The sequence below is a fragment of the Columba livia genome, chromosome 7 (assembly GCF_036013475.1).
Source record: "Columba livia isolate bColLiv1 breed racing homer chromosome 7, bColLiv1.pat.W.v2, whole genome shotgun sequence".
In the NCBI taxonomy this organism is placed as follows: Eukaryota; Metazoa; Chordata; class Aves; order Columbiformes; family Columbidae; genus Columba; species Columba livia.
The window spans coordinates 36,487,508-36,499,415 of record NC_088608.1 but is presented as its reverse complement, the minus strand read 5'-3'; the positions used below and the strand labels follow the sequence as shown (position 1 = coordinate 36,499,415).

Genomic DNA, 11,908 nt, shown 5'->3' with positions numbered 1-11,908 from the left:
CAAGCAGGGATGCAGACAAAGCGGAGACATTTAGCACCTTCTTTGCCTCTAAGAGCGCTGATGGGCCCTGTGTTGGAACCGTGACTGTGGGGATGATAAACTCTCAGCTGACTCTGAAACTTGTTTGAGACTTGCCGCTCCAGCTGGATGCACATAAGTCTATGGGGTCTGATGGGATTCGTTGATTATATTTTTCTAGGGCCAAAGGCGCTGGAAGAGGACAAAACAGGTGCAGGCTCCACGCATGGCTTGCTTGTTGGTGGAGATGGTGCCCGTACCACTGGGGACAGGTGACCCAAGCTGGGTTACAGGATGCTGCTGTGCAAGCTCCCCTCTGCTTGGGACACACTGGGGCAGACCAGAGGACATCAACACACAGTTAAGTTCCACTTGCAACACCATTAGTAATTTATTAACCTGCCAGTCAACGCAACTTCCACCTCTGACACTGGAATGTGGATGCTCAGCTGTGCCATAGCCTGAAGAGAAGCAGCTGCTCCGCTGGGGAAGGCGACGCAGGCTGTGCCCTAACACTCACCACCTCAGTGCTTTCTGCTTCAGTTTCCCATTTTTCTAAGTGAGAATGATGCTGGTGATTTCCCCTGTGAGGCTCTGGGATGCCAGGTGCCACCAGCTGCGGGACAGAACGGTATGAAAACTGAGTGAAGCACTCGTGTTTCCCATGTGTGTGGAGGGGGAAAAGGTGCCCTTCCCCTCCCAGCACTGGCTCCAGAGCAGAGAGCACTTCAAATGTAGTCGCTGGCACCCCGAGCACAGCAGGATTGTGCAGTGCACCTCGTCATGATTCTGGGCACAGGGGAGGCCCCAAATCTCACCCTTGTGCTGCAGACAGCCAAGCTGGACAGTGTGAGGGGAAGAGAAAAGCAGCCTTGCTCTGCTCAGGACAAGAGAGAGTCTGTCTAGATGTGTAATACAACACAGCTTGGCAGCTTTCTCAAATCACTAAAGTGGTCTGCAAAGGCACTTCACTCCCTGTCCCATCAGGGAGGATATACCTGGGAAAAACCTTTAAAAGTGGATTTTTAGAAGAGATTCAACAGAAAGCAGAGACTCTGCAGCACCATGGCAGCATTCCTCCCTGGCAGAGGCAGTGGTCCATGTGTTAAGATCAGCACTGACATATTCTATGCAGGAAACACCCCACAGCAGCCGACATCCAAGACAAGTCAGAGGCTGTGGCACCTGCTGTGGCGGGGTTCAGGCAGACACGGCCTCCTGCACGGTCTCCTCCACCCCAGCCGAGGATCCAGATTGTAGTTTCCCAGCAAGGGGGCTGTTGGGATGCAGCTGGCAGAAACGCCCCAGTGTCCAGATGGGGAAGACATTGCGGTATGCAGTGTAACTGATGGCACACGACTTGTTGAACACCCCAGAAATGTTCTCCTGAGAGAGAGAGATAGAGAGGAAGATGGTAGGGGTGACAAGGGACCCCGGAGTGTCCAGCTCATTGCCTTCCTGAAGTCCCCCACCAAAAGCCACACGTTTTCCCTTCCAGGCGAGTGAAGGCACACCATTGCAATGGCTGCACAATGACCACGACATCTGTAACACCAAGGAACCCCTTGGAAATACTAAAGGAAAGGTGTACCTGAGGCCAGTCCCCGTTGGGCAGCTGCTTATCCATCAACAACTTGACGCCTCTTTCCAGCACTTCGACATCAGGGTACCTGCAAAGCACGAGGGAGATGTAAGCACTCTTACTCATTCAAACTGCCTACAAATCTCCATCCACGTGCTTAGGGAACTCAACCACCTCCATGCTGTCTCAGGGTGCCTGAGGAGGTGAGGGCTGCTCCTACCTGACAGCCATGAGCCCCAGCAGGGCCCAACACGTGTTGTGGATCTGCGATGTGGCACTCTGCACATACGTGCGCTGCTCGCATGACTCGAAGTCCTCTCCCCACCCGCCGTCTGCCATCTGCTTGGAGAGGAGGAACTGGCAGGCCTGGGCCACCTCTCGGCACGCAGCCCTGCAAGGGTGGAAAATCAGACAGGGTTGGGGTCAGGGAGCGCTTGCACACCCATGTGTCCCAGCTTTAAACAGGCGCTGTGCTCTGCGCTGCACACAGCCGGGGCTGCCCTGAGAGTTCAAGGCTCAGGCAGCGAGTGCCCTGGTGGTATCACAGGCACAGGATTTGGGAAGAGCAGCACCTGGGGCAGGAGAGACCATGCACAGCCAGGGCACCCACCCAGCCCCGCCACGGAGTCTCTCCCTGGCCCAAGGGGTAGGTAGGGGCAGGGAAACCAGACGGCCCCTTCTCACCCATCGTGGTATGTGTGTTGCATACAGGCAAACGCCTCCAGACCAAACCAGGTGCCGTAAGTGAAGCAAACCCCCCAGCTCCTAGGAGGAAGGGGAGAGCGGTTCAGTCAGAGGTGCAAGGCCCCAGAAAGAGGCAGGCTATGACATGACCATGTTCACAGCAAGAGCAGAGCCAGGCACAGAGCTGCAGCCTGCCCTCCTGTTCTCGAACAGACTGCCTTAGCTTATTGAATTATTTAGTACGCTGCTTTTTATGGAACTTGTTTGGAGGCTGCTTATATAAAATTCACTTAGTGTAAGTACGTTTGCTTAGCATAACTTCTGCAAGCTGTGAACTTTTGAACTTTCTGCCTTGTTACAACAAAAAAAGGCCTGAGAGTCTTCAACCTAGAAGATAACTGGGAGCTGCATCCCTGGAGATAAGGAACAGAACGGCATCTAAAAGATGACAAAACAGAAGAACGTTCTAGTTTGCCAAAAGCTTTTCTCCAGCTGCAGGTGCAAAATGGCAACTGAAGGTCAGGACTTTGATGGCCCATCTGACAAAAATGAAGAGATCCAATGAAGAACAGGAAGAACCCAGACTCTGATTTTGCACTTGGCCCAGAGTGATGTGGGGGCGTAATTGCCCAAGCTTTTTTCGGCTAAGGGCACCTCTTCAGAAGGCACCCAGCTCAAGCTGCTCTGCACTGTATCTTGCAAATAAATTACTTATTTAAGAAGAATTTCTGAAATCCATGCCTGAGTCTCTGCTACGGGAAACCCGGGGAAAAGGAACTTATTTAACACTTCCCCTGTGGTGCAACCATACCCAGTCCCACCAGCACCTGCTCCCAGTTCAATCAGGCATCAGCAGACACTCTGGGACCAGAAGAGATGGAGCCACTCGAGCCCCAAGGTATCATGGATCACCTGTTCTGCCTGGGTTACAGGGAAAGGAGAGCAAAGCACGGGAGCTAGAGAAGGACCAGCCCTTCCTTCCCCTTCCCACACTGGTCCCTCTCACATTGGGGCAGCCAGGGAAAAACTGGGCACTGGGAACACTGCTTACCCTTCCCAGGACCCATCGGCTCGCTGCATCTTACGACAAAAGTCCAGGCCCTTCTGCAGAGTCTCCCTGTTCAGGAAAAAGATACTTGTTTCAGAAGCAGCTCAGACTCCATGGCTGCTCCATCAGGGGCATCCATCAGTCCCTCTGAGGGTTTGATGGGTCCCATTATTAGAGGTCTCAAGGGGCAAGAGCACACAGACAGGCAGCTGCGTTGTTCAGGATCTCGGAGTCAAATCGTGCCCCAGTTGGGTGCTTTTCTGCCTCATGCCAGCACGCAAGCAGGGGATCGTACGCAACTCTCATCTCAGCGCCTCACCTGATCTCTGGGGCTCTGTGCTCAGGGAACTCCTTGTGGAAGTGTCTCAGTGCCTGCATGACAGCCGACGTGCACTCCACGTAGGTGTAGTCGATCATGATGTCACCTGCCAGCAGGGGAAGTGTATCAGTGCAACAACCCCTGTGCTGGGGAGCTCCCGAGCCACAGGCTGCCAATGTCCCCCGTGGCCCAGGGCACACGTATCCCACTGTGTCCCTTCACCGGGGACAGGATGGCCAGCCCTGCTCAGTTCCCCTTACCAAACACCTCTGAGGGGTTCAGCAGCTCCAGTAAGTGGCCTCCACGCTTGGTTTCATATGTGGCAAAGCCTCCATCTGAGTTCCTCATGCTCAGCAACTGCCCAGAGAAGCAGAGAGAGAGAGGCTGGGAGCGGCACACAGGCAGTACCACACCAGTCTGGTCCCAAGACACGTGTGAGGACAAAGTCAGACTCATAAGTCCATGGGCTTGGCAGCCAACCCAGGTCCCAAATCACATTGACAAGCAGGTCCAGTTTGGACCATCACATCACATTACGTCACATATGTAGCTCCGTATCACAGTAAATATGGTGTTGCCAGACCAGGCTACGGGCCTTGTACTAGCTAAGTACTACCAGATCTAACAACTCATCAAGCCTGACTTCTCTTATTTGAGCTCAGTTTAGCTGCCCACATTTCCCTCGGCCCTAATTTTTGCAGCACTTACCACATTCACGGCATCAAAGAGGCGCTCCGGGGGGACAAGCTTGGCTATGAAGGGGCACTTCTCCTGCAGCAGCATGACTGACTTCAGCCCCTCCGCTGTGCAGTCTGCCACGATCCAGCCACAGTCTCGGGTGCTGAAGGGGAAGCCACCCTGGAAAGGGGTCAGAAGGGCTCAGCACCTTCCCCTGTCCTGTTCTGTTCTTGTAAGGGCAGGAGGTGCTGATTCTCATTCCCATCCCCTTTGCCCAAATCCCTGCTCTGTTCACGCGTCCTTTAGAGACCAGTTCCAGACATTGTACCTTGTTCATGTGGCGATAATATTTCTGGTAGTCAGGTGGGTTCTCTGGGATCTGCAGAAGACAAAAAAGCAGTGAAGGCGACAGACACATCCAGCAGGACTCTGAGAAGCAGCCAAGTCTGCATGGCCAGCACGTGAGATACACCACCAGCTGGCTCTGCTCACCTGGGTGAATCGGAGGAACTCATGGGCGTTTTGGAGGCAGGATGTGAATTCAGGCATCTTCTGGGCTTCTGCCTAGAAAGAGAGGTGCACAGTCAGCAAGGACTTGTGGCCACCAAATGTGCCCCTAAGGAATAAGAGGATGTGCTGAGACCTTGCTCACCTGCTGATCTAAGTATCATTAAAGCCCAGCCCTTCATATAGCCCTTTCTATAGGTTTGCATCCATACTTTGCTTACTGTTTCCATTACAAACCTCTACAGTGAGAACTGAACCAACAACTGTTACTGGCATCACTGAGAGAGACATTTGCATGATCAGGTTAGGGGCTTATCAGGGCAATCACACTACTCTCCAAAAAGAATGCCTGCCATAGCTGTCTCTGCCCCAATGCAGGAAGGCAGGAGACCTGCACACTGTCCCTGGCAAGTGGCAACACTCTGGGGGCAAGTGGAACAGGGAGGAAGGGCTGGGGTTTTAACACAGAACTGCAGCAATTAGGAAGTCTAACCTGACCCACTCAGCCGGTGCTGTGGCCTCCTGCTTCAAAAGCAGCTGGCAAAGAGGGGCTGGACCAGCTGTGCTGGGCACCCTGACTACCACGGCTGTGGTGGGCTCTGAGAAGACGGGTGCTTGCCCGGCTCTGGCATATGATGCAACACCTGAATTGGCACAGCAGAGGTCTGAGGGGATGCACAGTAGGAGCTGCTTGTATTTGGGCATGTGCCAGGAGGGACCATTTTCCTAAAGTAGCATGTAGCACTGAGGGGTGCATTACCTCCAAGAAGGCTTGGATGGCAAAGGCAGTATCCCAGAGCTGGGATCCGTTCGTGCCCTGGAAGAGAGAAAGCAGACAGTGAGGGGCAGGTGCTGGCAGCAGCCTGACCTAGCTGTGGGGTCTACGGGACAGCACATCCCTCCTGCATTACCCCCACTAGCTCCCTCCACCCTGTGTCTCAGTTTTATGTCGCTCAGCATCACAGCTGATGTGCTGGCATAGAGGGGACAGATGCAGCAGCTCAGGGACAGCAAGGGAATAGGAAAGGAGCAGCTCTTCAGCCTGCTCTGTGCACAGCCAAGACAGGAGAGGTGAGTAGCAATGAGGAGCAGAGGGACACAACGACTATGAGAGAAGCACAACTCAGTCCACATGCAGTATCAGTCTTTCTCAATCCCTTCTCCCAGTACTCATGAGGATGAAGGAGATGTAGGCCTAGAGCTGCTTCCTCAGCTCACAGCCACAGAGAGCCAAACTAGCAGGACGGACACTACTCACTCCTGGCACAGCCAGGGGAAGTGGCAGTGAGACAGACAAGGCCACTAAGCACCAAAGACGAGATGCCAGGAGCTCAGGCCCAAGGTGAACAAGCTATCCCATTATTCCATGGGCTGCCCCAGCACGCCAGGGTCCCTTCTCAGTCACAGCTGATCTCCTACAGCACTTCACCTGCATCTTCATGCCGTCGAGGCCCAGCCTGTGGGAGGAGAGAGCACAGTGCTGCAGTGCAGGCACAGCAAAAGTGCCAGGAAGCAGCTGGGAGCCACAGTGTGCTCATTCCACGGGAATCACAGCCCTATGGTGTGCCGGGTGCACCATGCTCAGCCCTTACCAGAGGTAGTCAGAGATCCTGGAAACATGCTCCTGAAAAGCTGGGGAGTTCTTCCCATCCACAAACCAGCGAACAAGCATGTTGATCGTCTTGGAAATCTGCCAAAAGCAGCACTGTCACTGCTCTGGATAAAGCTTCTTCCAGCCCCAGAGACCTATTTCCCTCCCACCCAGCACAAAGCCGTCTAGAGGTGGTCCTGAGCTTAATCCTGACAGTTCCCACCTGTGGCATCACTCAGCATAGCTGAGTTAGTGGGAGAGGTGCCATAAGATTACTCTAGAGCTTCCCCTCCTTCTCAGATCACTTTCCTGGACCACGAAGAAAAGTACCCCTCACCAGGGCCACAGCTGTCCTCATGCCCTCTGCATCTTCTGTGCCCTGTTAGCATTAAGCTCTTGAGTATTAGGAGCAGCAGGAGTTGTGCCTGAGCAAGATCTGGTGATTATGGCTACATGCCACAATTGCAAAGGACGTGGGGCCCAGAAGCTGGTCCCTAAAGAGCAAAGGGCAAGATTTTTAAAGGACAGACAGTAAGTGTCCTACCGGCCCAATGCTGATGCACTTGGTGAATCTGTCATCAGCTTTGATGTGGTCATACAGCTCTGTGATGGCTCGCTGCCGCAGGTGGGTGCTGTGGTGGGCTTCGTACATATTCATGATGCCTACAGGAGAAGAAAGGGACATGCAATGAAAAACCCACCCCATGCGGTCAGATTCACTTGCTGTGGCAGGCTGCACCTGCTCACATGATGACCAGTTGACGCAAGCATGGGAACTGCTCTGCTCCAGGGTGGCCTGAGGACCTGGGCACAAGGCCCTGCTGCTCTCAGGGATGGAGAAGCCCAAGAATCACACAATCCATGTCTCCACCCCAGCTCCAGTGCACACAGTAGACCTTAAAGAGCCCCCATGATGCAAGACAGCTTCAGTTCCACCACCACCAGCTCATAGGTCAAGGGGTCTCCTGCCCCAGTCAACACCACACTCACCATAAGCAATGTCCAGCAGCCAGCTGTGCGGGGTGTACACATCACTGGCAGCCACATTGTTCCTCTGGGCTGGCCAGTCTATGCTGGCGTAGTCTTGCACGTACAGCTCCTGGCACAAGACAACAAAGGGCATCAGCCTGGCAAGCTCAAAGCAAGCACGCAGAGGCAGCTTACTGCTGGAAGGTGGCTCTGCTGCTTGCACAAAGAGACTGCGGGTATTAGAGCTGCCACTTCACAAGCCAGAACCTGGCCACAAGGACATGGCTGGCACAGCAGGTGGTCAGGGAGCCATGTCTCCTCACTGGGGAGCCCCAAGAGGGTCAGCTCCTTACCTGCCGTAAGCTCTGTATGAGCTCGTCCTCTTCTGCTGACAGACGCATGGCGTAACAGTAGCTCATGGGGAGGTAAACCTGGCGGCAGTGACACCAGAGCCGGGACGGGTGGGCTGGGAACCATGTAGGAAGCAGCCTGTTTGCAACAGAGAAGGTGCTACTGTGAGGAACAAGGAAGGCAAAGGGCAGCATGGAGAGATGACGTGCTGACAGAGGGATGCCCGGAGCAGGGCCTGCCTTTCCCTAACCAGGCCTGCTGCTGCAATCCACCCACCAGCTGGCCTTGCTGCCGGTCTCCCAGCTGACAAGCAGCCGGAGCCCCCCAGTTCCAGGCCATAGCTGGAGTCATCCCAGCAAACACCAGTGCCTGGGACAGCTCTGGATGAGGCTGGTGGCAGGACCGACAATACCTCCCACCTCCACATTGAGGACAGCACATACCACATCTCTGGGAGAAGCGTGTTCATTCCTTCCCAGCTGTAAACGTTCAAGACAGCCAGCCAAAACTTCCCCCAGGAAGGGATTCCCACAGCACCTCCTGCAGACAGAGATATCAGCTTTCAGGGTTAATGCAATCATGCCAGCTCCCTGCTCGCTTCCCCATCGCAGGGTCCACTTCTCCTGTGTTTGGGAGCACGCCATTCGGGCTGGGACATGTGTCCCAAAAAGGGCAAGCAGGCAATGGTACAAAAACATAACACACTTTCCCATCATTATTTGAAAATGCAGGTGCCATCAAAGGCAACCAAGAGCAACAGCTCCTTCACTACCTGGCACCCCCCATGTTCCAGGTCTTGCCAGATCTCTCTCACCAGCATACCAGCCCCACAGCTGCTGTGCTGGGCACAGCGGAGCTGACCTTTGCTGTGCAGGTTGACGCGAGCCCGCACAACGTCAGGGTCGTCTGGTCCCAGGCCCAAGATCCTCAGGGCTACGTAGTTGAGTGCTGTGCCAAACACAGTCGATTTGTCTTCCACATGCCTGTCACGTGCATACAGACACAGCACAGCCATTAGTCAGCTATCAGCATTAGCCAGACACAACTTACTGCATGGTCTGTCTTTGTCGGGGCAAAGTGAGATGCCAGGGGTGACTGTGGAAAAGGGGAGACCCAACCAACCCCGGGAGAAACACTGCTCTGCACTACCCTGTTACACATGATGCTTTGGCATATAGTGCCACAGAAGAGATGCAGCCAGACTTGATGCTCCAGCCACCTCTGTGACAAAAGGTGTCCCTGGAGTGGTACACATGCAAGTCCAACATTCCAGAGATAACACAGTTGCTGTGTCCCACTCCCTAAGCCTAGGCAGAGATTTGGCAGCAGCTCCAAGTGCTGGGCCTTAGAGGTACCATCACTAAAAGCGGCATCTTTGCTACTCACAAGCCCCAGCCTCCATCCGGGAGCTGCACAGAGCGCAGGTAGCGCACCATCTCTTTCCGAACCCCCTCGGGCAGCTGGATCTTGGCAGTGTGGCATGTGATGAGGAGACCTGGAAGATCAGACATGCCGGCTCTTGTAGGAAGCCGAACGCAACGCACTCACCCCTCTCGGGGAGGGCACCCACAAAGACCTACCTGGCAGGAGGAAGAGCGGCCCGCCGTAGTCACCTGCCCAGTGCCCGTCCTCAGCCTGCAAGGCGGCGTAGAACCGCATTCCCTTGCGGGCAGCCTCCCGGGCCGTGCCGGCCGCCGCCGAGGGCCGCAGCGTCTCGCCCTGCGGGGAGACAGCGCCTCAGCCGGGGCGCCCCTCGGCGCGGCCCCGCCGCCCGTTCCCTGCCCGGCCCGCACCGTGTCCAGCCCGAGGCTGTGCTGCTCCAGCGCCGTCTGCGCCCGCCGCTCGCCGCCCGCCTCGCCATCGTCCCCGTCGCCGAGGTAGCGCCAGCGCTGCCGGCCGCCCTCGCAGCGCAGCCGCCAGTCGGGCAGCGCCGTGGCCGCCGCCGAACGCCACGGGCCGCCGCGCCGCCGCACCGGCCTGCAGCACACGGGCACCGTTAGCAGCGGCCGCCACCCCGCTCCGCCCCGCCGGTCCCGAACGCCGCGCCCGAACTCACCCGCCGTTCGCCGCCGTCGCCGTCTCCATCACCGCCGGGCTGGGACCGGGACGGGGACCGGGACAAGGACCGGAGCCGCAGCCGCGCCGCCCTGGGCCGACATCGCCCCACGGGCGGCAGCCAATGGGGCCGGCAGCCCCGCCCCCGCTCCGCCTCCCCGGGCCGGTGCCGGTAGCGGGTGAGGGGACGGGCCCCGGGCGGAGCGGCCCCGCCTCGGCCACCACCCGGGCTGCTCCGGAGGACAGTGCCCGTCCTGGGTTATACAGGGGTTCTCGCAGGGTTGTCACCCGGCCAGTCGCAGCGACACCAGCCTCTTGTCTGGGGGGCGGCGGGACGAGCCAGGGAGCCCCTCGGGGACAGACGGACACCGGGGTCTGCACCACTGGCAGAAGCGAGCAGACCTGAGCTGGGCTGCGAATGGGATTTTGTGGGACAGAAAGATGCCCGGCTGGCAAACCCTCCCGACACGGGCTGGAACCCTGCAGCTGCATTCTGGAGCTGCCCACGGACTTAAAGTGCACATTCACCTTTCCTTTCCTCCTCCCTTTCCCTTCCTCTTTTCCCTTTCCCTTTTCCTTCCCTTTCCCTTTTCCTTTCCCTTTTCCTTTCCCTTTTCCTTTCCCTTTTCCTTTCCCTTTTCCTTTCCCTTTCTTTCCTTTCCTTTCCACATCTGCAGACATCATCTTTTTACCATCCCTGTCCCTCCAAGGCAATGCACTGTGCTTATAACACATAAAACCTGCTCTGGGAAGGAAGCACAGGAGCCAGAGATGCTTTACTTGCTGCTGTTGTGTGTTGGAAGGGCTGGGTGGGAATTCAATATGTACTTGTTTAAATGCGGTAGATAAATTTCTCCCTGTCACCTTTCAGAACAACCCAGCTTCCCTCCTATGGCAAAGGGGACAGCGGATCAAGCTACGCCAGTGGAAAGCTCAGTACAAAAGCCCAAAGTCATGGCCATAAATACTTGTGATCAAAACTAAACCTTAACTCTAAGGCCCTGGAGGCAGGGACCACCTCCATGGCTGTGCACTGCCAGGGGACCCAGGGATAAAAGGGATAAAAGAGCTGCTCCCAAATGTGGCAGCCATGAGCACCCCATGGCACAAACATACCTGTGAATTAACACTTACTATATTCACACACTACAAGTTAAATTTAAAACGTTCCTCTGCTGGTAAATAGCTCTTCACTCATGCCCAGCATAACCCCAGGGATTATTTGCAGAGGATACAGTAATTTGATTTGGGAATTATAGAATTACCAGGCTTAGGTGACACACAGTCCAGCCCTGGCCGTGTTCAGTAACAGCAGAATTTTGTCTGAAGAGCTAATGGTGTGGGAGTCCTCCCCGGGGCTGTCACGGCATGAGGATGACATCTCACTTGTGCCTCATACCACTGGTCCTCACTAGGGAGAGCTGTGTTGCTCCTCTTGCAGCTTAAATGGACAAAGGGAACTCGAGAGGTTCACTGGTGTGGGTGTTGTATTTGGGGCTTAATAGCCTGTTGTTTAATTTAGATTTAAGAAAAAAACTAAGTCACAATGAATCTGCCTGAGATGAGTCTCTATACAACCTGTCTGCCTTAGAAATTCCATTTTAGTGATGGAAGTTTTGTTTTTAATAATTGCCAAACTCCTGATACTTGGGCACTATTTTTTTACTCATTTTAATAGGTCTGAGGTTTAGACCACAGTTGACAGGGTAAGGCTCTGCGCCTGTTGTGGGTGAGCGTGCTGCTTGTGGAGACAGTAGAAGCTGAAAGTGTTCCCCTGAGAAAGGGATGCCATCGAGCTCGCAAAAGCAAATGCCACAACTTGCCCCCTTTAATTGCAGTCCAGCACACGAGACTCAGTTCACAAGCCCTTCCCCACCAGGAGTGGAAAGACACCCCAGATTTATGCTGTAATGCCTTTTCTTGGCACAAGTTATCACATCTCCATATATCTTCTTAATGAATTTAAAAGTAGTTTCTTCTAGTTTCACCTGAATTCAGCCAGGAACTGCCCTAAGCTCAAGGCCGTACTTCAGACAAGGTAAGAGCAGCCCAGTGTTTTCAACTCCAGAGAGTCTGGTTCAGTGGCAGCTGCACTATTTGGTGTTT

At 55.0% G+C, this 11,908-nt stretch overlaps 1 protein-coding gene across 2 annotated transcripts; it reads right to left on the bottom strand.

Annotated features, from left to right (window-relative positions):
* Positions 1-390: 390 nt before the first annotated feature.
* LSS (lanosterol synthase) lies at positions 391-10,348 on the bottom strand. 2 transcript variants are annotated; one of them, XM_065069397.1, is made up of 23 exons: positions 9,804-10,348; positions 9,541-9,724; positions 9,328-9,466; positions 9,134-9,242; positions 8,609-8,730; positions 8,191-8,287; positions 7,750-7,885; positions 7,418-7,526; positions 6,972-7,090; positions 6,429-6,526; positions 6,266-6,293; positions 5,597-5,653; positions 4,822-4,893; positions 4,658-4,708; positions 4,360-4,509; positions 3,912-4,008; positions 3,652-3,757; positions 3,336-3,401; positions 2,285-2,365; positions 1,821-1,991; positions 1,610-1,688; positions 1,204-1,404; positions 391-634 (listed from the first exon to the last, which is right to left on the bottom strand). In XM_065069397.1, the coding sequence occupies exons 1-22, from the start codon at positions 10,292-10,294 to the stop codon at positions 1,219-1,221; spliced, it is 2,748 nt and encodes a 915-aa protein (XP_064925469.1). In that variant the 5' UTR covers positions 10,295-10,348; the 3' UTR covers positions 391-634; positions 1,204-1,218. The 2 variants fall into 2 exon arrangements, with proteins under 2 accessions (XP_064925469.1, XP_064925468.1); XM_065069396.1 differs by having other exon boundaries at positions 391-1,404; positions 9,804-10,347.
* Between the last annotated feature and the right edge of the window lie 1,560 nt (positions 10,349-11,908).

Coding starts and splice junctions, on each gene's coding strand:
- LSS (XM_065069397.1), bottom strand. CDS start 10,294: ATGCAGCTGCAGGGTTCCAGCCCGTGTCGGGAGGGTTTGCCAGCCGGG. Junction 9,725..9,803: donor GCGACGGCGGCGAACGGCGG/GTGAGTTCGGGC, acceptor CGTGTGCTGCAG/GCCGGTGCGGCGGCGCGGCG. Junction 6,294..6,428: donor AGGATCTCTGACTACCTCTG/GTAAGGGCTGAG, acceptor CTCCTCCCACAG/GCTGGGCCTCGACGGCATGA.